This window comes from Glycine soja, chromosome 9 (assembly GCF_004193775.1).
Source record: "Glycine soja cultivar W05 chromosome 9, ASM419377v2, whole genome shotgun sequence".
Taxonomy (NCBI): domain Eukaryota; kingdom Viridiplantae; phylum Streptophyta; class Magnoliopsida; order Fabales; family Fabaceae; genus Glycine; species Glycine soja.
The window spans coordinates 2,522,311-2,541,002 of record NC_041010.1 but is presented as its reverse complement, the minus strand read 5'-3'; the positions used below and the strand labels follow the sequence as shown (position 1 = coordinate 2,541,002).

Here is an 18,692-nt window from a genome sequence, read left to right as displayed (position 1 = left end):
AATAATGAAATTATAAATTGTGGGTTGCATTAATTTCTTAAATTTTCAGCGAGAGAAAAATTACAAGAACCCATTAGAATCAAAATGTAATTAAAAGCATTGAATTGTGGTGAACTCAAGTTGCTGAGAAGTATCATTGCAAATCACGCTTCAAATTTTATATATTATAAGTAAATAAATTTTTTATTTACTTTTTATTTTGGCTTCAAGAGTTAAAACAATGATAATTGTTTTCTCACTTGTCATTTTCATTTCGATTTTATCTGAACAAAATTATCAAACAAGACTATTTCATGCATTCTTCCTTTTCCTTATTAGTTTCTTCCAAGAAAGCATGTAAAACAACTGATGTGTTTCTGATCAGAAGCTAACCTATTTTCCTCCTCTTAATTGACTAGGTGTGATAACTGGGTGCTACTTTTCAAATCATTAAAGTTGTCTATCAAAGAATTCCATCAAGTTGATGAAATGGCAATACTGAAATAGACTTTAAATAAACCAGATACGGTTATACTGTCATCTTAAAAAGCTCATTTAAGCTGTAACTCAACAAATGTGGCCAGAAGTTTTCACCGATTTCTCAACATATTGAATTAACAGACTCACCCCTTGCACGTTAACCACCAACAGGCTAAAAGCAAAAAAAAGGGGGGTTACATTATCCTATAGAAGCTATAGAAGTCAACACCCGCTCAAACACCCACGATATATAACAGCCTTGTGCAAAGCATCATTAGCAAATGAAACGAAATGATCAAGAAGAAACTCAACTTCCCAACTGTAAAATACAAGTGGGCAAACAATAAACTCATCTTTTACCACAAGACTAACACCAGATGTTTACCACAAAGCTAAATTTAACGATGTGATTCACTTTTAACAGAAAGAACACCTTTTCCCGGTTGCAATGCCATTGCATCAAGTGGGATACTGCCAACCTTCAAGAAACCAGAAGGCAAAGCAAACCCATTAACTTTTACCTGCATTGAGCCTTCCGTAAGAGCATCACCTTGTTCTTTATTACCATTGCTGACAGAGTGCTTAGCCTCAACTTGTTTGGGGGCAATAGTGACTGAACCAATCTTTAAGATAGAAGAAATATCTTCTTTATCCACAGCAATTTTCTCAGCTTTCTCATCATCCACATGCTTGATGCCAGTGACATCAGAATTACTAACAATCTGGTCAGGGCTTGAAACTGAAATCTGTTTGAAGCCATCAGAATCATCCTTGGGCTTCAAATTCTTCTCATAATTGTCTTTTAGTAAATCAACAACAAAATTCAACTTTTGGGGAGCTTCTAATACTGGTACAAATATTGGACTATTGAAACTCTTGACTAGCAACTTGGCTTTCTCATCCTGCATGATCTTTTGACGGTTTTCATAGTACATAAAGTCATCAAGCAAAGATGTCTTCAGTGTATTATTTTTGAATATTTTCAGCATTTCCAAACCTTTCCAATACATTATCTGCAAATAAGCAAGGGATATTAAATAATCAATGTAACAAGTTTAAGCAATAAAATAGACAAAAAGGATAATAAGCTACATTTATTGAAGTCAAAGCAAAACAATAACTGTATAATAATATTTAAATCCAGCATTAAAACAAAGATATAAAATGTGATGTACAACAATTCACCAAGTTCAATTGAATAAATTCATGTCAGAGATCATGCACACTACACTTCTTCACCCATTCAAACAACCATCCATTTCTGTAGCAAGATAGTTCAATCAAATCTACCAATCCAAAATGAATGCAATGACATAATTTTTTACTTCTGCTTTCAATTCGTCAAGAAACTAAACTTAAATCCATCACCAACACTTCAGTTATCCAAGCATTCATGAGAGAAGACAAACAATTATCTGACTCTCAACAATTGATATAATAGAATAGTACATCAGATAAATTGCATCAATCTGTTTTACACAGAACAGGCTCAGTGCAACTCTACTCATGTAATAACTTACACTATTAAAATGCTAAAAGAAGAACCTGCCATTTCAAAACTTATTAAAAAATTGAGCAGAAATAATATACCTCTTGTGTGTCTCTGCTATTAGTTACTGGCTTATTTTCATTGTTCTCCAGTGTAATGTGCCTAAAATTTGGATTTGGTACATCTTTTATGATGTGCCACTTCAAAGGAAAGCTTCCACTCCATTTATCTTGCTGCCAAAAGTCCATATTCTTGTTAAAATCAACTGTACCAACCATCTCTGCTACCCCACAGAACTGCCCACTTGCATTAACCTGCATTGAAAAAAGCAACATTACATAAGAAAAGTCAGTGTGATTAGCTTGCATATAGGTGATAGAGAATAGAAAAATATAAAATTATAAAGAACCAGGATCAAAACTCATTGAACATATCATTGATAATGAACACTCACAGAAAAAAATAGGAAAATAGGGCACACTTCAGACTTTTCAGCTGCTATTTTCTTTGCATCCTCATAAGCATTCTCCAGCTTCTTGTTTCCATGAGGTGTTGATGACCACACATTATATTTAATGCTTTTGTGCACATCATCCTCACTGTATGATTTTATAACAAAAAACTTTGCATTTTCATAGTCAAGGGAAAAGTCCTCCTTATTGTATTGATCAGGATATATGACAATGTTCCCCTGTTCATTAGCATCTCCTGCCATGGTTGTATAGGCTTTCACAGACAGCTGATGTTTTGATCTACTAACTCTAGGGCCTTGATTTTGCTCACCCAATACATCAGAGCTCCCATTTCCACCATTTGGTACTACTTTGCCATTGTGAAGCTTTGGCCTAAGTTTAGCAGCTGCAGACTGTCCATTAGAATTAGATCAAAAATCAGAAAATTCAGTATTTGAAGAAGCTATTTCCAATTGATGATAAGACATAACATTCCTAATAGAAATTGTAACTACCAAGTTGAAATGAAGAACCTGAGTTTCTATCCTACAAAAACAGAACAGTATAACAATCAAACAATTTTCAAGAAAAGTAACACTACGATAGAGGAAAATCCACATCAATTATCAAACCACCAGACATCATGAACAAAAGTTTAGCTAGGTTTTATTGATATGAGGATCTTCTAAAAGGCCACAAACTAATGCTCATCTAACCCTTGCATCCACATGTGTATTTATGAACAAAAATAACACATTGATCAGGGAAACATTAACCAAGTATAGTAGTAGTAGCAACTAATTTCACTCAGAAATGCTAATACTCATTTAACAATCTGCAGTAATGATCAGGAGAACAACTAAAATGTAATCTAAATAGGAGTAAAACTACTACCCGATGAACAGCCGGCAAAGCTAAATTGAGAAATCTACTCCCATCATAAGCTCTCGGCCTTTCTGATACCCTGGCCAAGGAACTTGTCTGATTTGATAAAAAATTTGAAGAATTCCTAGGAAAGTTACCAGAAGCTGAATTGAACTTATGTCTCAAACCTCTTCCATCAGGTTTACTGACAGAAGCACTGGCTCCAAAAAAGGAATCTGCAGAACTATCAGAAAAATTGTCTGGTTGAACAGAGGGAATATAACCAGGTGCAGAAACTGGACTTTGATAATTGGGGAGGGTATAATAATGTTGTCCTCCTCCAAGTGAGCCATCAGCTCCAATCATAGCACCAGGAATGTAAGGATTATATGGATTGTATGGAGACTGTGCATATCCATAGTTATAATATACATACGGCAAACTTTCATTTTGTGCACCCTGAAAAAAAACCAGAAACATAAAAATCAGCCACTGCCCCAACTTAGGATATAGAGTGAAACAGAACACAGAAGTTAAACTTACCATGAACTGAATATTGGGACCATCTACACCAAAAATCCTATGGTGGTCCTCCCATTCCCCGGGTGTTTCAAATCCTAAACACAGTGAATAACAGATAATCAATATTATGCACTGTCAAAATAAAAGTAACAATATGATGCTTTTATATTTACCTGTACAGTAATACCCATAATTGGTGGCAGCAGGGTAATACACGTTCTGATAACAAAAATACTCTGGGGCTCCTTCATTAATCATGACCTCAGTTTGTTCAAGATTTGGGCTTGTGAAGTGTAAATTTAAATCAGCACCTTCAATCTTAAGTTAAAGTGATAGACAAATTATTGACTATCATGCTACCTCAGGGATGAAGATGATACACACAAATGATTCATATCATTAATGGAACCCGAAAACATCAAAAGCTCAAAGAACAGAAATTACAAAAGATCATCAAACACAAGTTTAACACATTAACTACAGAATACATATTGATTAAAATAAAGAATGTCACACAACAAAATCAATCAACTTCAACTATGAGGCATATCGGAATTACACAATTTCAAGGGCAATAAAGAGACCATATCTACATGGTAGCAGGACAAAAGTAATCAAGTTAGAAAAGGCTTTAAAACATGTTATGACTCGCCAAAAAATAAATATCAGTTATTGACTTATGGTAGGCTAATAAGTACAAGCACAAAATAGAGTATAGCAGCATACATAGCCACACGCCCACACCACATACATAAAACATTTAAAACACCTAAAAATAAGCAAGGCTAAAGAGTTCAAGAGTTAATCAAGCTTTTTATTGAAGCTAATCACAATCGTGCGTAGAGATGAAAAAAATACCTCAAGGTTACGATATCACTAGATGTGCTGGTTCATTTTCAACTTCTGCTTATTATCAGCTACTTGTTTCTTTCTCTGTTTGTAAAAATTTCATGTTTACCTCAAGTGGTCTGGTATAAATTTTCACGCAACCTGTTCCAAAGAGCAACTTGCCATCTCATGTCCCTTTTCATCTAGATCATTTGAGTCTATATCCAATTTTGCATTACTATTAGAAAATCGATTATTCACCCTCCTGTTCCTTAAAATCACTTCTGATTTCTTCATCAACTTGATGTATTTCTTCCTGACCCTCAACAGAGGATGCTTCTCAATAGCTGATTTATTGCTGTAAGCTTCCTTTAGAATGACTGTACAAGTTTTGTTCCTGAAAGATAGATAAAACATATGGGGATGCCGCTCAAACGCTCTATGAACTTTCTGTGGCAACCCAAAATACTTCTTGAGGCAAAACAACTTCTTCCTCTCGGCTGAATGCTCGACAAAAAGGGAAAGCAGTTCGTGAAGAACTCCCACAAGTCTTTTATCTGCTATGTCAGAGTTTGGATCCAAGTTTGAAAAATAATCGTAAGGTGAAATATATGGAAGCTTCTGAAATTCATTTAGCCAGTTCTCAATCTTCCTCCTCAACCTTAAACCCTTTGATGGAAAAAATGGAAATTCAATGGCTTCCATTGGACCCCCAGAGTAAAAACCACTTTTCATTGCATTTCTCTCCATTACAGAATAAATCTTTTCTCTGCTTTCAAGAGCCAACCCCTTCAATCCATCTTCCATCTCTACAAACCTGAAAGGTTCATCAAGAATTTGCTCCGGGTGCTGCAGAAAATCACTAGGCAACCCCAAATACCACTGCATCCCTTGAATTATCTTTAAAGGTAGAACATGCTCTCTGGTCATCAATATCATCTTCCTCAACCTGGACCTTAAGTCCTCCCTGCATTCTTCATATACTCTCTTCTCATCCCTGTCAATCTCAGCAACTTCCGGTGTCAACCTGAACCATGGAAGATTGTATTCAGGACCCGTAAACTCCTCAAAGATGGATGGATACTGCCTCATAAACCTTGCAACCTTCATGGGAACATCTAACTCTAATCCCCTCTTTGACACTGCAGAGATAGGAATGCAGCCATTGGGATCCCGGACAATGCAGTTTTTGAGGGCAATGATAGGCTTGAGCTGAATGGAGTAGTGGATGTGCTCAATTGAGTCATAGTATGAATCCTTTTTCCATTTCATATACATATTCACATAACTGTATCTCTGGATGTGCAAAAAATGATATTTAAAGGAGAGTTTGATTGTTTTGACTGCAGGTTCCTTAAAGTTGAAGAACATTGGAGTGAATAAACTTCAAGGCAGCAGTTTTCAGCGAAATGAAGTGGTGAATCTAATAAAAAAAATACTTGGGTTTGTGATTGACAACTAGTTCCTGAGAAAGCTTAGTATTATGTAGGAAGAGAGTTTGACCTGAAGAAGATTAAGGGAATGATTCAGTCACAAATGGAATCAAAAAACAAAACCTCTAAACCAATAATGAAATAAAGTTTAAACAAACATGATGGCATAGTTCAAAACAGAGCTAACAAACAAAATTATTGTTTAACTTACAGCACTGGATGTGGTGGTTGGACTACCCGGTGACGATGTCATAGGCGGCGGTGTTGTGATTGTGAGGAACCGGTGGAATGTGGAGAGAGAAAGGGTTGGAGAAAAATAAATCCACTGTGTAACAACTGTATGCATTAGATAACCTAAACCATAGTATGTAGAAACACTTGCAAACAGCTCCCGTAACCTGAGGATTGATACTGTGAAACCTAACAAACACGAAGGATAATAAAAATACAAAAAAAATGAGCCACAAACAGCAGCATGCCAAGAGGACTAAATTAAATGTAGAAACAATAACAAGAACCGCAAGTTCAGTATATCAATGAGTTTTACGTCAGCTGCCAAAAGCCTAACACAACCATCCACCTTTTACCCAGACTCAGCACCGCCAGTGAAGCCACAGAAAGAGAAGTAATGTAGAAACAGTAACAGACAAAAAAAAAGTCTTCGGGAAAAAGAATTTCATTACTCCCTCTGATCTTTTTTTCTTAAACATCACTATATCAATCATATATCAAGTAAATTCCATCCTACGAAAATGAACCAGTTTGAATTTCTAAACACCATTCCCTAATTTACTTTTCTATATGGATAACTAGGAACTTATTTTTGACTAGGCATGTGTACTAGTGATGCGTAACAATGAAGAGGAAAATTAGTCTTCTAGAAGAGGAAAATACTTGTGAACATGATTAAAGCAAGGAAGATCATTATACTATATATACATGGAATGAACATGATTCGATTTTGAAATTAACGATTCATATACAATGCAAGAAAACATTCAAACAAGGCCTATTTAAGAAAAAAAAAATAGTAATAATAAATTCCTTTTATTCAATTTTGCTTTCAAAGGGAGTGGGCTGCTAGATATATATTAAAAATGAAAAAACATGTAACAAGGCCTGCTTATGCATAGTAATTAGATTAAGGGAGAGAGAGAGACCTTTTATAATTGCAAGGCTTATAACAACTCAGTTCTTGTACCAGTCTCCGTTTGATACTTATATGACCTTGGTATCTGTAGAAAGAAAACAAATTTAAGTGAATGATTTCACTTAAAACAGGGCTGTATATTTCAATTTCCTATCAATTTACTTGAGGTTAAACACGTATCAGATTGCTCAAGTCGTGTGACAAATAAAAGTTCAGTACAATACAACAATTAAAAAAAAAAAACACATATCAGATTTGTGTTAAATAATTAAAAGACAAAAAGCCAAGAAAAAATGACGTTTATTATTTTGAAACTAAACCCAAGTTGGGAGATTTCTATTCTACCACTCAAATGACAAGACAATATTGGGTTAGATGATGTAATATGCAGTTACCATTTTGTACGATGCTGATTGTTGCATCAATTGTAAGGTTGCAGGAATTAACTGGTTCTATTTTTGAGTTAAGGTAAAGTTCACAGGTTTCCCCATTTCACATTTTTGGCCTAAAATTATCCTTTAGACACACTCCCACTCATGTGTAGTCTCTCTCATTCTCACCAACAACACCCCTGGAGCACATAACATTTTTTTTTTTACGATACCCAATTAACTTAACATAGTTACCCCCACAGAGTACTTTTCAGATTCAACCTACCCTTTCTTTCTAGCTCCTATTTTTTTTTTCTTCGCTACACCTATTCTTTCTTCTTCCAATCAATTCGAAAAAATCCAACTTACCCCTTTTGTGTTTTGGGGGGATCAAGTTCCTTGCCAACTATCGACCCCGATCTCTTTTCATTTTTTTTGGTATTACTAGCCTATCCTTCGTAAATCACACTAAAGCAGAGCACCCAACTATGGCAAGGCCCCCTTAAGTAAGGGTTAGGTTAGTCAATCCGGCCCGAGACGCGTTCGTTGACAAAACCGCCATAGGAATGGAGACCTTTCAATAGAGCGGAGGCAAACTGATAAAAAAGAGGCCCTACTCACTACAAACGAATACACCACAAGATCGAACTGCACTCATGCCTCTCCCGCATCAAGTTGACCGACCCCCTAGGTAGTTCTTCTATCAATCATGTACGTAGGTAGGGTCCTCCATTCTGATTGGTATATCATGAAAAAAGAAAGCCATTTGCACCAGGCGCACTGCAATTTCCCTTGCCTAGATGTTCGCCTTTCTAAGTCAAGTAATGGTGACCCGCCGAAGACTGGAGCCTCAAAACATGTTGACGAAGACCCCCGAACTGAGGGGACGACTTTCACTCCCCGGAAGAAGAATAGCCCCGCTCTCTAGCCGACTGATCCCGTGGATCATATAACTGGGAGGGAACGTGTCACATTAGAGGTGAACGATCAGAGATGTCCGATAATTACCACGATGAGGCTGGTCCCTCTTTGATTTTAGTAGACTAAGCTATTACAGCCATAATCACTCACCCTACGAACCTAGATACCAATGCTCCCCTCTATTTGAACTCACCCACACCGAACACAAGAAAGGATCATGTCCCTTTGCTTTGACCCTTCAAACCTATGAACCTCAGAACCCCCAAAATTTATCCACCGAACACAGGACACTCAAACCTCTGAACCCTCATCTTATCCAAACGAAGCACATAACAAAATGAAATTCAAACCAACATCAATAGGATTGTCATACTAACATCAAACAAAGCAAAGATGAAAAGAACCTTGCTGTTATAGTTTTCCCCTAACGAACCCTTGACGGCAACAGTTATCACGGACTCAGGTTGGTGCGGAGAGGCGAACTGACGAGCGCGGCGTTGCAACCCAGGTCACGGTGGCAAGGCGCACTGCTGCAGCTGAGGCGCTGATCACTGAAGCGCGCGCCGTTGCGACGCTGCATTTTCCGGCGGAGAGTGATGGTGGGGTGCGGCGAGAGTGACAGCGGGTTAGCTCGAGGGTTCCTTCATCAATACTCTGTGAAGCAGTGTACTGTGTACTCTCTCATCTTCAATAATATGTAACATCATGATGAAATTATATTAATTTTGTGCTAGTATGCGACGGAAGTATGAAATATTTTCCTCCCCATATTAAGATGAAAAAGATAATTTTGTCCCAAAATAGGGATGGAATATAAATTTCGTCTCAATTTAAAAAATATTCTTTTAAAAATTTTTGTGACGGATGTTTGTGGCAAATTCCATCGTAAATTAAAATTTTCGGCACCAAATATTTTTCTGTAAAAAATTTCCATTCTAATTAAACTTTTTTCTTGTAGTGAGTGCCACTTCTTCACATATATATATATATATATATATATATATATATATATATATATATATATATATATTGTTTTTCAGCATTGGCATCATCATCAGCATCCAGTATAAGCTAACAGGTTTAGATGATGAGGAAAAAAGTAAAGTAAATGCACAAACAAAAAAAAAAACATCGAATATAAAGCAATGTCACAGAAAATCCAGTACATGAGAAGCGCATAATCATTTGCATGTAGCCTACATAAAATAAAATCTATATAGAAAGCAGAATTAAAGACAACACTCGATCGCACACCTAAACCAGGTCACATAAGCATTGTTATTCAACAAGGGACTCAATGTGATTCAGATTCCTAACAACAATTTCACCTAACAAAGAAGCATTGAAATTAAAACTCTCAACGATTCGGTCTCCAATGCTGAAATCTTTATGCTCGCTCTGAAGAAACACAAGAATTAACTGAGGAAAACGAAAAGAAAAAAAAAACGCGGTTAGGTTAAATGAAAATGAAAGCAAAAGGGCGTAAGAAAAGAGAAACGCAAAAATGAAGATATTTTACATAAAATTAATTAATTATATTAATTATTAATTTTGACATAAAATAAAATTTTAAAGATGACAATATATTATGTAGATATTTTACATAAATTTACAATAGTATATAAAGTATGAAAAAAAAAATTCCGTACATTGCACATGTACCAAATCTAGTTTTTCCAAAATCTGAATAAACATAAGAAACTATGTACGAACATTTCTAAATTCTAATCATCTCTTAAACCATTTACAATTTTTTAAATTTAAAAATAGAAATGCTTCACTCTTGGCCGGTAATTTCTCGGTTCAAACAGTTCTTTACTAAGCAAAGAGAAGCTAGGCAGCTACAAAATGGTAAGAAAAAGTTATGTAAGCACGGTTTACTATAGGACAAAACTTAGATCCAATCCAGTTTTTTATGTGTTTTGGTATTGTCCTCCCATCAAAATGGGAATGGCAACTCAATAACCTACATTGATCACCGATATTCCAATTCAGATTGGAAAAAAAAAAAAACACTTTACAAACTGCATCTAAGTTTCATTTTGTAAAATAAAGACTTGAATTATTTTGTAAAATAACTTGAATAAATATACGTAGTTATTAAATATTAAGTCATGTTGGAAACACTCCCAACTTTTAAAAGATACATTTCGACGCATCAGATTTGGTAAATTAAGTTTTCAATTTTAATATCCTTTTATATTCAATAGTTCGTTTTTATATTCTTTTACAAATGCCCTACACTCGTTAGCAACAGCCGAAAAGAAACGGGAAAGGCAAAAAATTAAACAATAACCCCAATGTCAGGTGACTAGAACTCTAGCCGAGTACAAAACAATAATTGATTCCGCTACAATTGTTTATCCCAATTCCACAACTAATACTACATATGAAATATTAAATAATGCCCTCCAATTCAACCAACCAGACATTTGCATGTTCCCTTGGCAAATAAGCAAGCTTGATGAGCCATTACAAATTGATCAAAATTAACCACCTGCGTTACCCAATAATGCTGCAGTATATCATATTAGAATGTTCACTCAAATTTCTTACACCAATACCCCTGAATGAACCTCTTGCCACAAGGTAATCACTATTTAAAGCCAAGCCAAACTTAAACAAAAGCGGAAAGGTTAACATAACCACCAGTCCACTCTGAAGACAAAAAGTTAGAATGTCTTTTCAAAAAAGAATCGAATCAGGGCTCTAAATATCAGAAACTGATTGATGACTAAGGTCTGCTACAGCTTCTGGATTACCTGGATCAGTGCTACTAACAATAGGTTGCTGCTCCACTTGTTCAGTTCCCAAAAACGAATTCCCTTGTGTGCCAAGACCAGAAGACACGGGAAGCATTCTTGGATCTGAAGTTCCTACTTCATGCGCCCTGATATCCTTTTGATCAGGAAGTTGTTGATCTGACCTATCACGCCTATCATAACTGGGGCTGCGGCTACGACTGCGGCTGTAACTTCGACCACGGCTACGGCTACGACTACGACGTGGACTAATACTACGGCTATAGCTGCGACTACGACCACGAGACCAGCTGCGGCTTCGACTACGGCCCCTGCTCCAACTCCTGCTTCTACTTCTGCTACGACTTCTGCTGCTACTTTTGCTATAGTCCCATGTTCGGACTCTTTCAGGGCTACGACTATGACTTCTGCCTCTACCTTTGGAAGAAACATCTCTTCTATTGTCAAATCTTCCACGTCCACGACCTTGTCCACGCCCCTCCATGTTGTACCGATCATCCATACCACGTTCACCCCTACCCCAACCAACATGACCCCCACGAGGGCCACCGGATCCCCTACCCCTGTTGCCCCTACCAGGAAAGAAATCACCTCGCCCACCTTGCCCACTACCTCCATCCCTCATGCCACCACGACCACCAAAGCCACCGCCACGTCCACCAAAACCACCATCCCTAATGCCGCCACCACGTCCCCCAAAGCCACTGCCACGTCCACCAAAACTGCCATCCCTCATGCCACCTCCACGACCACCAAAGCCACCACGACCACCAGTATCCCAGCGCCCACCACCACCACCACCAGAGTCAAATCGACTCATCCCACCTCGATCCTTTCCAAAGTTTGATGGCCCACGCAAAGCCATCTGTCTTAACTCTGGAAGCACGTGCTGATTAGCACCCTCTAAAACTTTGATTAAATCACCCGCATGTTTCCAGTCCTGCTCAGAGAAAAAGGTATATGACACTCCAGTAGCACCCGCCCTTCCAGTTCTTCCTATACGGTGCACATAGTCCTCAATTCCAGTGGGGAAATCATAATTGATCACCACCCTGTATCATGGAAAATTCATAAAATTCAACTACAACGCATCATCACACAACTCCTAAACAAAGCTAAGGCCATAATCTGCTAAATAAAAGGAACATCATTATCTAGCACATGCAAAAGTCATACAAAAGATTTCATAATATGACCTATTCATTTATATGCTTGAGTATAAGCACTCCAGACACAAACAGGCTAACCTTATATCCTTAATATCAAGCCCACGAGCTGCAACATCAGTCGCAACCAGAATTGGTGACTTCCCAGTCCGGAACTGACCTAAAACCCAGTCTCTCTCACCTTGAGACTTGTCGCCATGAATTGCAGCAGCCCCAAAAGTCCGGCCAATACTACGAGCAAGCTGGTCACATAACCTCTTTGTGGAACAAAATATTATAACCTTAGAACCCCGTTCTTGGGATCTGAGAATCTGCTCCAAACGCCTCTGTTTCTCCATTTGTGGGACAACTTCAACATACTGCCAGTTTACAAATTACATATATGCAAGGCAAAAAAGAATGTAAATCACCAAGAAACTAAAACAAAAATATTGTTCTTCATTTGGAACATATTACAGTAAATTCATTCAAAGAGAGAAATAAAGATGGATTATTTAACTGATTGCAAATGAAAGTCAGGATACAAGATAATAACATTTTTTTTTATCGGCACAAGATAATAACATAATGACCATGAATACAACCAGACCTAAGCTCAATAGATAATGCCATAAGGCACAACAAATATATCCTAGAAAACGACAATTAAGAAAAGTCATTCACACAAATTAATGCATGCAACCAGACCTAGTCTGTATTTTAATTTCTGTAAGCAATTACACATTTTTTTCTGTAATAATGCTTGCAAATATATTTTCTATAAGTGAACCATTACCACATACTTGCAGAGTGCACTAAATGTGACAACATTTCCCCCTCCTCCAAAACAAGATAAAAATAGAAGTACCATCAATTTTGATTTTAAATGAATGGCCATTAATTAAATACCTGTGTTATAGCTTTATTTGCAGCAAGCTCATCCACATTTCCAATGTTAACCTGGACAGGATTAACAAGAAGATCACTAGCAATTTTTCTTACTTCTTTTGGCCAGGTTGCCGTGTACATGAGAGTTTGTCTGCGAGGTGGAATCTCATTCACAATCTTACGAATTTGAGGCTCAAAACCCATGTCAAGCATTCGGTCAGCCTCATCAAGCACAAGGAGTGAAACTTGCCCAAAGTCAATTTTCTTCATTTCAAGTATATCGTTGAGCCGACCAGGTGTGGCAACAACAATGTCTGCTCCCCGGTCTAACTCTTTTAGTTGAAGGGCTTTAGGTGCTCCACCGTATAAGCACTACAAATGGAAAAGAAATCAACAGATGCACCAAATGATTAAGGCAAACATTAATAGATTAAAACTCAACAAAAAGGAAGAGATAACACTTGGGACAAACCGTGCAAGAGACTCGCGATGATCGGCCAAATTTGATGACCTCATCTTGGATCTGTGTCGCAAGTTCACGTGTTGGAGCCAAAACCAAGACAGTGGGGCCATTCAGAGAATTATTACGTCGCTGTCTAAGAAGAATGAAGGCAGGCATTAAGTAGCCTAATGTTTTCCCAGAGCCTGTTTTGGCAATTGCGACTATGTCTCTACCTTGTAGTGCAACAGGCCATGTTTGAGCCTGTATTGGTGTTGGACTTGAGAAACCAGCAGAATATATCTGAAACGAGAGTATATGGCAGCTATCAGATCAATGAATGGTGCACAAATCCAATGCCTTTTGATTTAGAAAACACAAAAATGCATTCAACTGTGAGATAATTTAGCAGACAAAAAACAAAAGGACCCATAGGTTATGGTTGCTTACTGAAGCAACTTGAGGCAATTAAAAAAGGCAAAAAAGACATAAGAGGCAGAGCCAATAAGCAACAAATCCCAGGTCACACAGAAATTTGAAGAAAGGAGGGCCATCCACCCTTATAGAAGATGCCCAAGAAAGGCTCCAACCCATCCCTTTTGCAGGCTCCAAAAATCAGGATAGTAGTTGCACGTGTAATTGTGCCAATAGCAGGTTAGCAGTGCAGCGTACGACATATGCTCCTGCTCTGGAGCAGATATCGCACCTGCGACAAGCGAAAATAGATAAGTTTAAAAGTAATTTTAAGTTAAAAAATGGGGAACAGGAGTAAAACAATTTCTTTCCTAGGAAGCACCAATGCATACAATACCATACAACAGGAGAACAATAGACTTACCTCTCTCAATATCTCTGGAGGGAACCCTGTAGCGTCAAATGTCATGAAAGGAGGTGGAATGTTGTCACCCTGTCCAGCAAGACATAAATATTGATGAAAAGAAAATATAAAGATATACAAAAAATATAAATTTAAAATAAAGTCAGTCATTCTACAGGGAAATAAAAACAATAGAACCACAACCATGCCGATTATCTGTCACAATATCCCTTAACAGTCAAAAGCAGATCATATCATAACATACATACATATACACGATTTTCAGTTTGATTTTGAAGCATCTTAACTGTTTGCAACATATGATACAATTACAACTAAATCATAAAATCAAATATGCCTAGGGTCTTGTAAAAGCTTGGTCGGTATGCTATTTGTAGTAAGATACTAAACTAAATTTCATACACAACTTCCAATAAAAGTACTGACCGTAGCTGTAACTTCATGTTGCTGACAGTAAATTTCAGCCGGTGAGAGATCAGTAGCATCTGAAGAACCCATATAAGGAGGCCTCATTGAAGGGTTAGTAGAGAGAGGTGAAGGTCCTCCTATTGGAGGAACAAACATGCTAGGCACGGCATTCCCAGCAATACCACTTCCATTTCCACTTGGCATTACATTTTGAAAAGGAGCATTGCCAATCCTCATATCCTGCAATGATGTTTTACAGAAGCATAAAATGGAAAAATATTGAATTAGGATAAAGAACAAGCAATATTTGGGGGGGGGGGGGGGGGGGTGAAGCTTTGTAACATGCATTATCAACACAAAGATCAAAGATCAAAGGCGCCTTTAAAGCACTCAGAGGTTTAAAACCTTGAGGTAAGAAATACAAAAAAATTATCAACATTAGAAAAATGAGTAATATATTTAACTATTTTGCAGTAATATGGCATATTAATAAGAAGTTCACCATAGAAAACCACTAGTTCCTTGTGCTAAGTGTCTCTCAAGGAGTGGAATATGTTATTTTAGACATGCTGATTATTTAAGCCCTTTAGCATCACTGTTGGCAAGTTGGATGCTTGAGTTTTTAGAGGTACCAATCAATAAGGCACTAAGGCATGTCTTAACTGGTCCAGAAAGATGCACCACTGGTATATAATTTGGATTGATGCAAAATAGTTGAATATCATTTGAGAGAATGGAAGGAGGGAAGCTTTAACCTTATATCTCCTGGAAGGAGGGATGTTGGTTGGAGAGAAAATGAGAAGTATACCATTTTTATGATTGCAAAGCAAATAATAAGTACGAGGAGGGGATGATGGAACACATGTAAATTTTGTGCCCTCACATGAGAAGAAAATGAAAGTGATTTTTTATTGAAATGACACATATAGTATACCTATCAACTTATCCACCCACCATTACATTCAAGGGTATAAAAGTCATTTAACATGAATAGATATTTTCTTTCCACTTCCCCAAACAACTCTATTCTTACTTATTTTTGTTCTGGGGGGAAGATGAATTTCGGCCAAGTGCACCATTGCAGCAATTTCACTGAGAATTTGTTTTTCTAGAAGGTAGTGAAGATCAAAAGGAGGTTTCCATTTGTTAAATCAGTATTTTAAACAGTCAATGACATTTTATTAGCATTGAAACAACTTTAAAACATCATTCTAGCAATCAAATACCAGCACAAATAATACAATAATTAGTTAAAGATTGAAAAGTGAAGCAATGGTTAAAAATAATACTAGAAAGAAAAAAAGTACCTGCTGATTTCTTGGAATCGGTATTGGAGTTATATCTGGCTGCTGACAACCCATTGTTGACATATCTTTGGTAGAATTATAGTCATACTCATTCCCTGCTCTACCATGTAAATTATCCTCGTGACCCATCTTTTGGCCAGCAGGGTGGACATTGGATGGATGACCATGCATCATGCCTGGGCTCATCTGGCTATGAAAGTTAGGACCATGTTGGTAATATAAATCAGATCCAGAGGGTGACTGTTGCATACTGCCAGATAAGGCCCTGAATTGCTGTGGTTGGCCAGCATTGACACCTACATTAGGCACTTGACCAGAACCAACTTCAGCAGGATTGTTCTGGTTGTTCTGAACGGGCAAGGCACTCCTTTGTGGATAATGAGACAGCGAATGTCCAACCTGGCTTCCATTTTTAAACTCCGCTACCTCTACCTTTGGATATGTAGTTTGTTGGTTTTCAAAGGGCTGACCATGCATGTTATGCTGAACCTGCTGAGAGTTAGGTTGCCCGGGTGATACCATGTTTGGCTGAATGTGCTGGGAGTTTGGTTGCCTGGATGTAATCACATTTTGCTGATACGACATGTAATGCATGTTTTGGGAAGTGAATTGATGTGCTTGTGGTTGTACAATATGAGAGCCCTGATCCTGAGGCATTCCTTGCCCAAAATGCTGGGAATGGATCGCCTGCGGCGGCATCTGATGATGCATTTGCTGTCCTTGCGGTTGCATCATTGGCTGCCTGGCTTGATGTCCTTGAGGCTGCTGCATCATTTGCTGCCCGTGATGGTTCTGCTGCTGTGCTGCCTGAGCACCCTGAGAGGACTGCTGCTGAGTAACATGTGTGATATGGGGACTCTGCTGCTGCTGCTGCTGCTGCTGTGGCAGCATCGATTGGCCATGCTGTTGGGCAAGATGCTGTTGCGAGGATTGTACTTGCAGCATCTGCTGCCCGTGCTGCTGCATCATCCCGCCAGGCTGCATTGTATGAGCCGCTGGTATAGGTGCCAAGCTCGGCGCAGAAGCCACAGGCGCAGGCACAGGTGGCGTCGGTTTTTCGTATTGTGTAACATTGGTTTCAGGATTCCAATAGTATAAAAGACCAGTGCTGCCATCAATCAACCCCTTCCACGGTTGAGGAAGGGTAGGGTCATCAGGTGCATATCTGGGACCAAGCCCAGTAGAAGCTGCCTCCGCCGTCGCCATAACGAATTACTATATCTATCTCTACACTAAAAAAAACTATTCTTCAAACACAACATTCAAATCCTATAGAGATTTTAAAAAAATAGCTAGCGAGATTGAATTTTAATCAAACACAATCAGAATCTAACGGTTTAATACACGACGAACACAATCCAAAATTATGAACCCTAGAAAACAAGTGAGGAGCGAAACATACCTTAGGTTTTTGGGTGAGAATCTATGAGGGTGTGTTGTTAATGATGATCGAGCATGGTGATGCTGTGTGTATCTGAGGAAGAAAAAATTGGGTAAACAAGAAAAGGCAAAAACAGAGGCAGCTTTGGTTTTGTTGAATGCAGATGGGTTAGGGTTGAAGAGAATGAAGATGTAGATTGTGAAATTTAAGCTGAAATTCGGTGGACCATACGATTGGGAAATCACGGTTAGTGGACGGCTGCGATCTTCGCTTGTTCTTGTGGGTCCGCTGAATATTATTTGTACGCTCCTGATCGTCTTCGTTTTCCAACTACAAACCTTTGCCGGTTGATTTTGTTAAATATAATATAACTCCAATGAGAATAATAGAGAGAGAAAAGTACAGGGAGAATCACAACAATGTGTATTTTCTGTAAAAATAAACTTATGTACAAAAAATATCTCGAAGATTACAAAAGATCATAAATCTTAATAACATATATAAGAGAAAACATTTTAAACCTTAATAATGTATATATGGACGGTCATAATTAGATTATTGATAACAAAATCAATGATTTTCACTTTTAGTGCATCCAAAGCCACAGTGTTATGTTTTACTTTAGGGTAAAAATATAGAATTCTAATTATTAATTTTTTATTAACTAATTAAACTCGTTATCATGTTCATATACAAAACTATTAATTTCTCTAATTTAACTAGTATTTTTGTGAGTGCAATGCAGCATAGGCATTTAATTTATATATTTACAATAAATAAATATTTTTGCAGGTATAAATTATAAATTATGCTATATATTATAATCATGAAAAATATGGTTAATATAAGAGACTCTATTAAATATGGTCAATTATATTTTTCAGAATAAATTAATTATCAATAAAATTAATAGATATTTTGTAATAATGTCATCTAATAAAAAATAAAAAAATTAAATATATAAATTATATTTAAAGTTATTGATAAATAATTTACATTTTGATAACAGATTATTTCAAGGGTTGATAATTTCTT

The 18,692-nt window shown here is 37.3% G+C and overlaps 3 protein-coding genes across 8 annotated transcripts; all 3 read right to left on the bottom strand.

Moving 5' to 3' along the window:
• Positions 1–460: 460 nt before the first annotated feature.
• On the bottom strand, positions 461–4,772 carry LOC114367502 (YTH domain-containing protein ECT2-like). Of its 4 annotated transcripts, XM_028324690.1 has the most exons (8): positions 4,645–4,771; positions 3,960–4,104; positions 3,808–3,881; positions 3,295–3,723; positions 2,403–2,813; positions 2,050–2,262; positions 851–1,472; positions 461–823 (listed from the first exon to the last, which is right to left on the bottom strand). In XM_028324690.1, exons 2-7 carry the CDS (start codon positions 4,042–4,044, stop codon positions 858–860), a joined length of 1,827 nt encoding a protein of 608 aa, XP_028180491.1. In that variant the 5' UTR covers positions 4,045–4,104; positions 4,645–4,771; the 3' UTR covers positions 461–823; positions 851–857. The 4 variants fall into 4 exon arrangements, with proteins under 4 accessions (XP_028180491.1, XP_028180492.1, XP_028180488.1 ...); XM_028324691.1 differs by having other exon boundaries at positions 461–1,472; positions 3,960–4,069; positions 4,645–4,772; XM_028324687.1 differs by having other exon boundaries at positions 461–1,472.
• Positions 4,732–9,328, bottom strand: LOC114367503 (protein WHAT'S THIS FACTOR 9, mitochondrial-like). Of its 2 annotated transcripts, none has more exons than XM_028324692.1 (4): positions 8,894–9,328; positions 7,208–7,282; positions 6,259–6,467; positions 4,732–6,117 (listed from the first exon to the last, which is right to left on the bottom strand). In XM_028324692.1, the coding sequence occupies exon 4, from the start codon at positions 5,983–5,985 to the stop codon at positions 4,768–4,770; it is 1,218 nt and encodes a 405-aa protein (XP_028180493.1). In that variant the 5' UTR covers positions 5,986–6,117; positions 6,259–6,467; positions 7,208–7,282; positions 8,894–9,328; the 3' UTR covers positions 4,732–4,767. The 2 variants fall into 2 exon arrangements, with proteins under 2 accessions (XP_028180493.1, XP_028180494.1); XM_028324693.1 differs by lacking the exon at positions 8,894–9,328 and adding an exon at positions 7,593–8,883.
• Positions 9,329–10,753: 1,425 nt separating this feature from the next.
• LOC114367247 (DEAD-box ATP-dependent RNA helicase 14-like) lies at positions 10,754–17,846 on the bottom strand. Of its 2 annotated transcripts, none has more exons than XM_028324394.1 (8): positions 17,679–17,846; positions 16,277–17,508; positions 14,988–15,209; positions 14,562–14,630; positions 13,757–14,026; positions 13,306–13,656; positions 12,499–12,776; positions 10,754–12,303 (listed from the first exon to the last, which is right to left on the bottom strand). In XM_028324394.1, exons 2-8 carry the CDS (start codon positions 17,480–17,482, stop codon positions 11,199–11,201), a joined length of 3,501 nt encoding a protein of 1,166 aa, XP_028180195.1. In that variant the 5' UTR covers positions 17,483–17,508; positions 17,679–17,846; the 3' UTR covers positions 10,754–11,198. The 2 variants fall into 2 exon arrangements, with proteins under 2 accessions (XP_028180195.1, XP_028180196.1); XM_028324395.1 differs by having other exon boundaries at positions 16,277–17,503.
• Between the last annotated feature and the right edge of the window lie 846 nt (positions 17,847–18,692).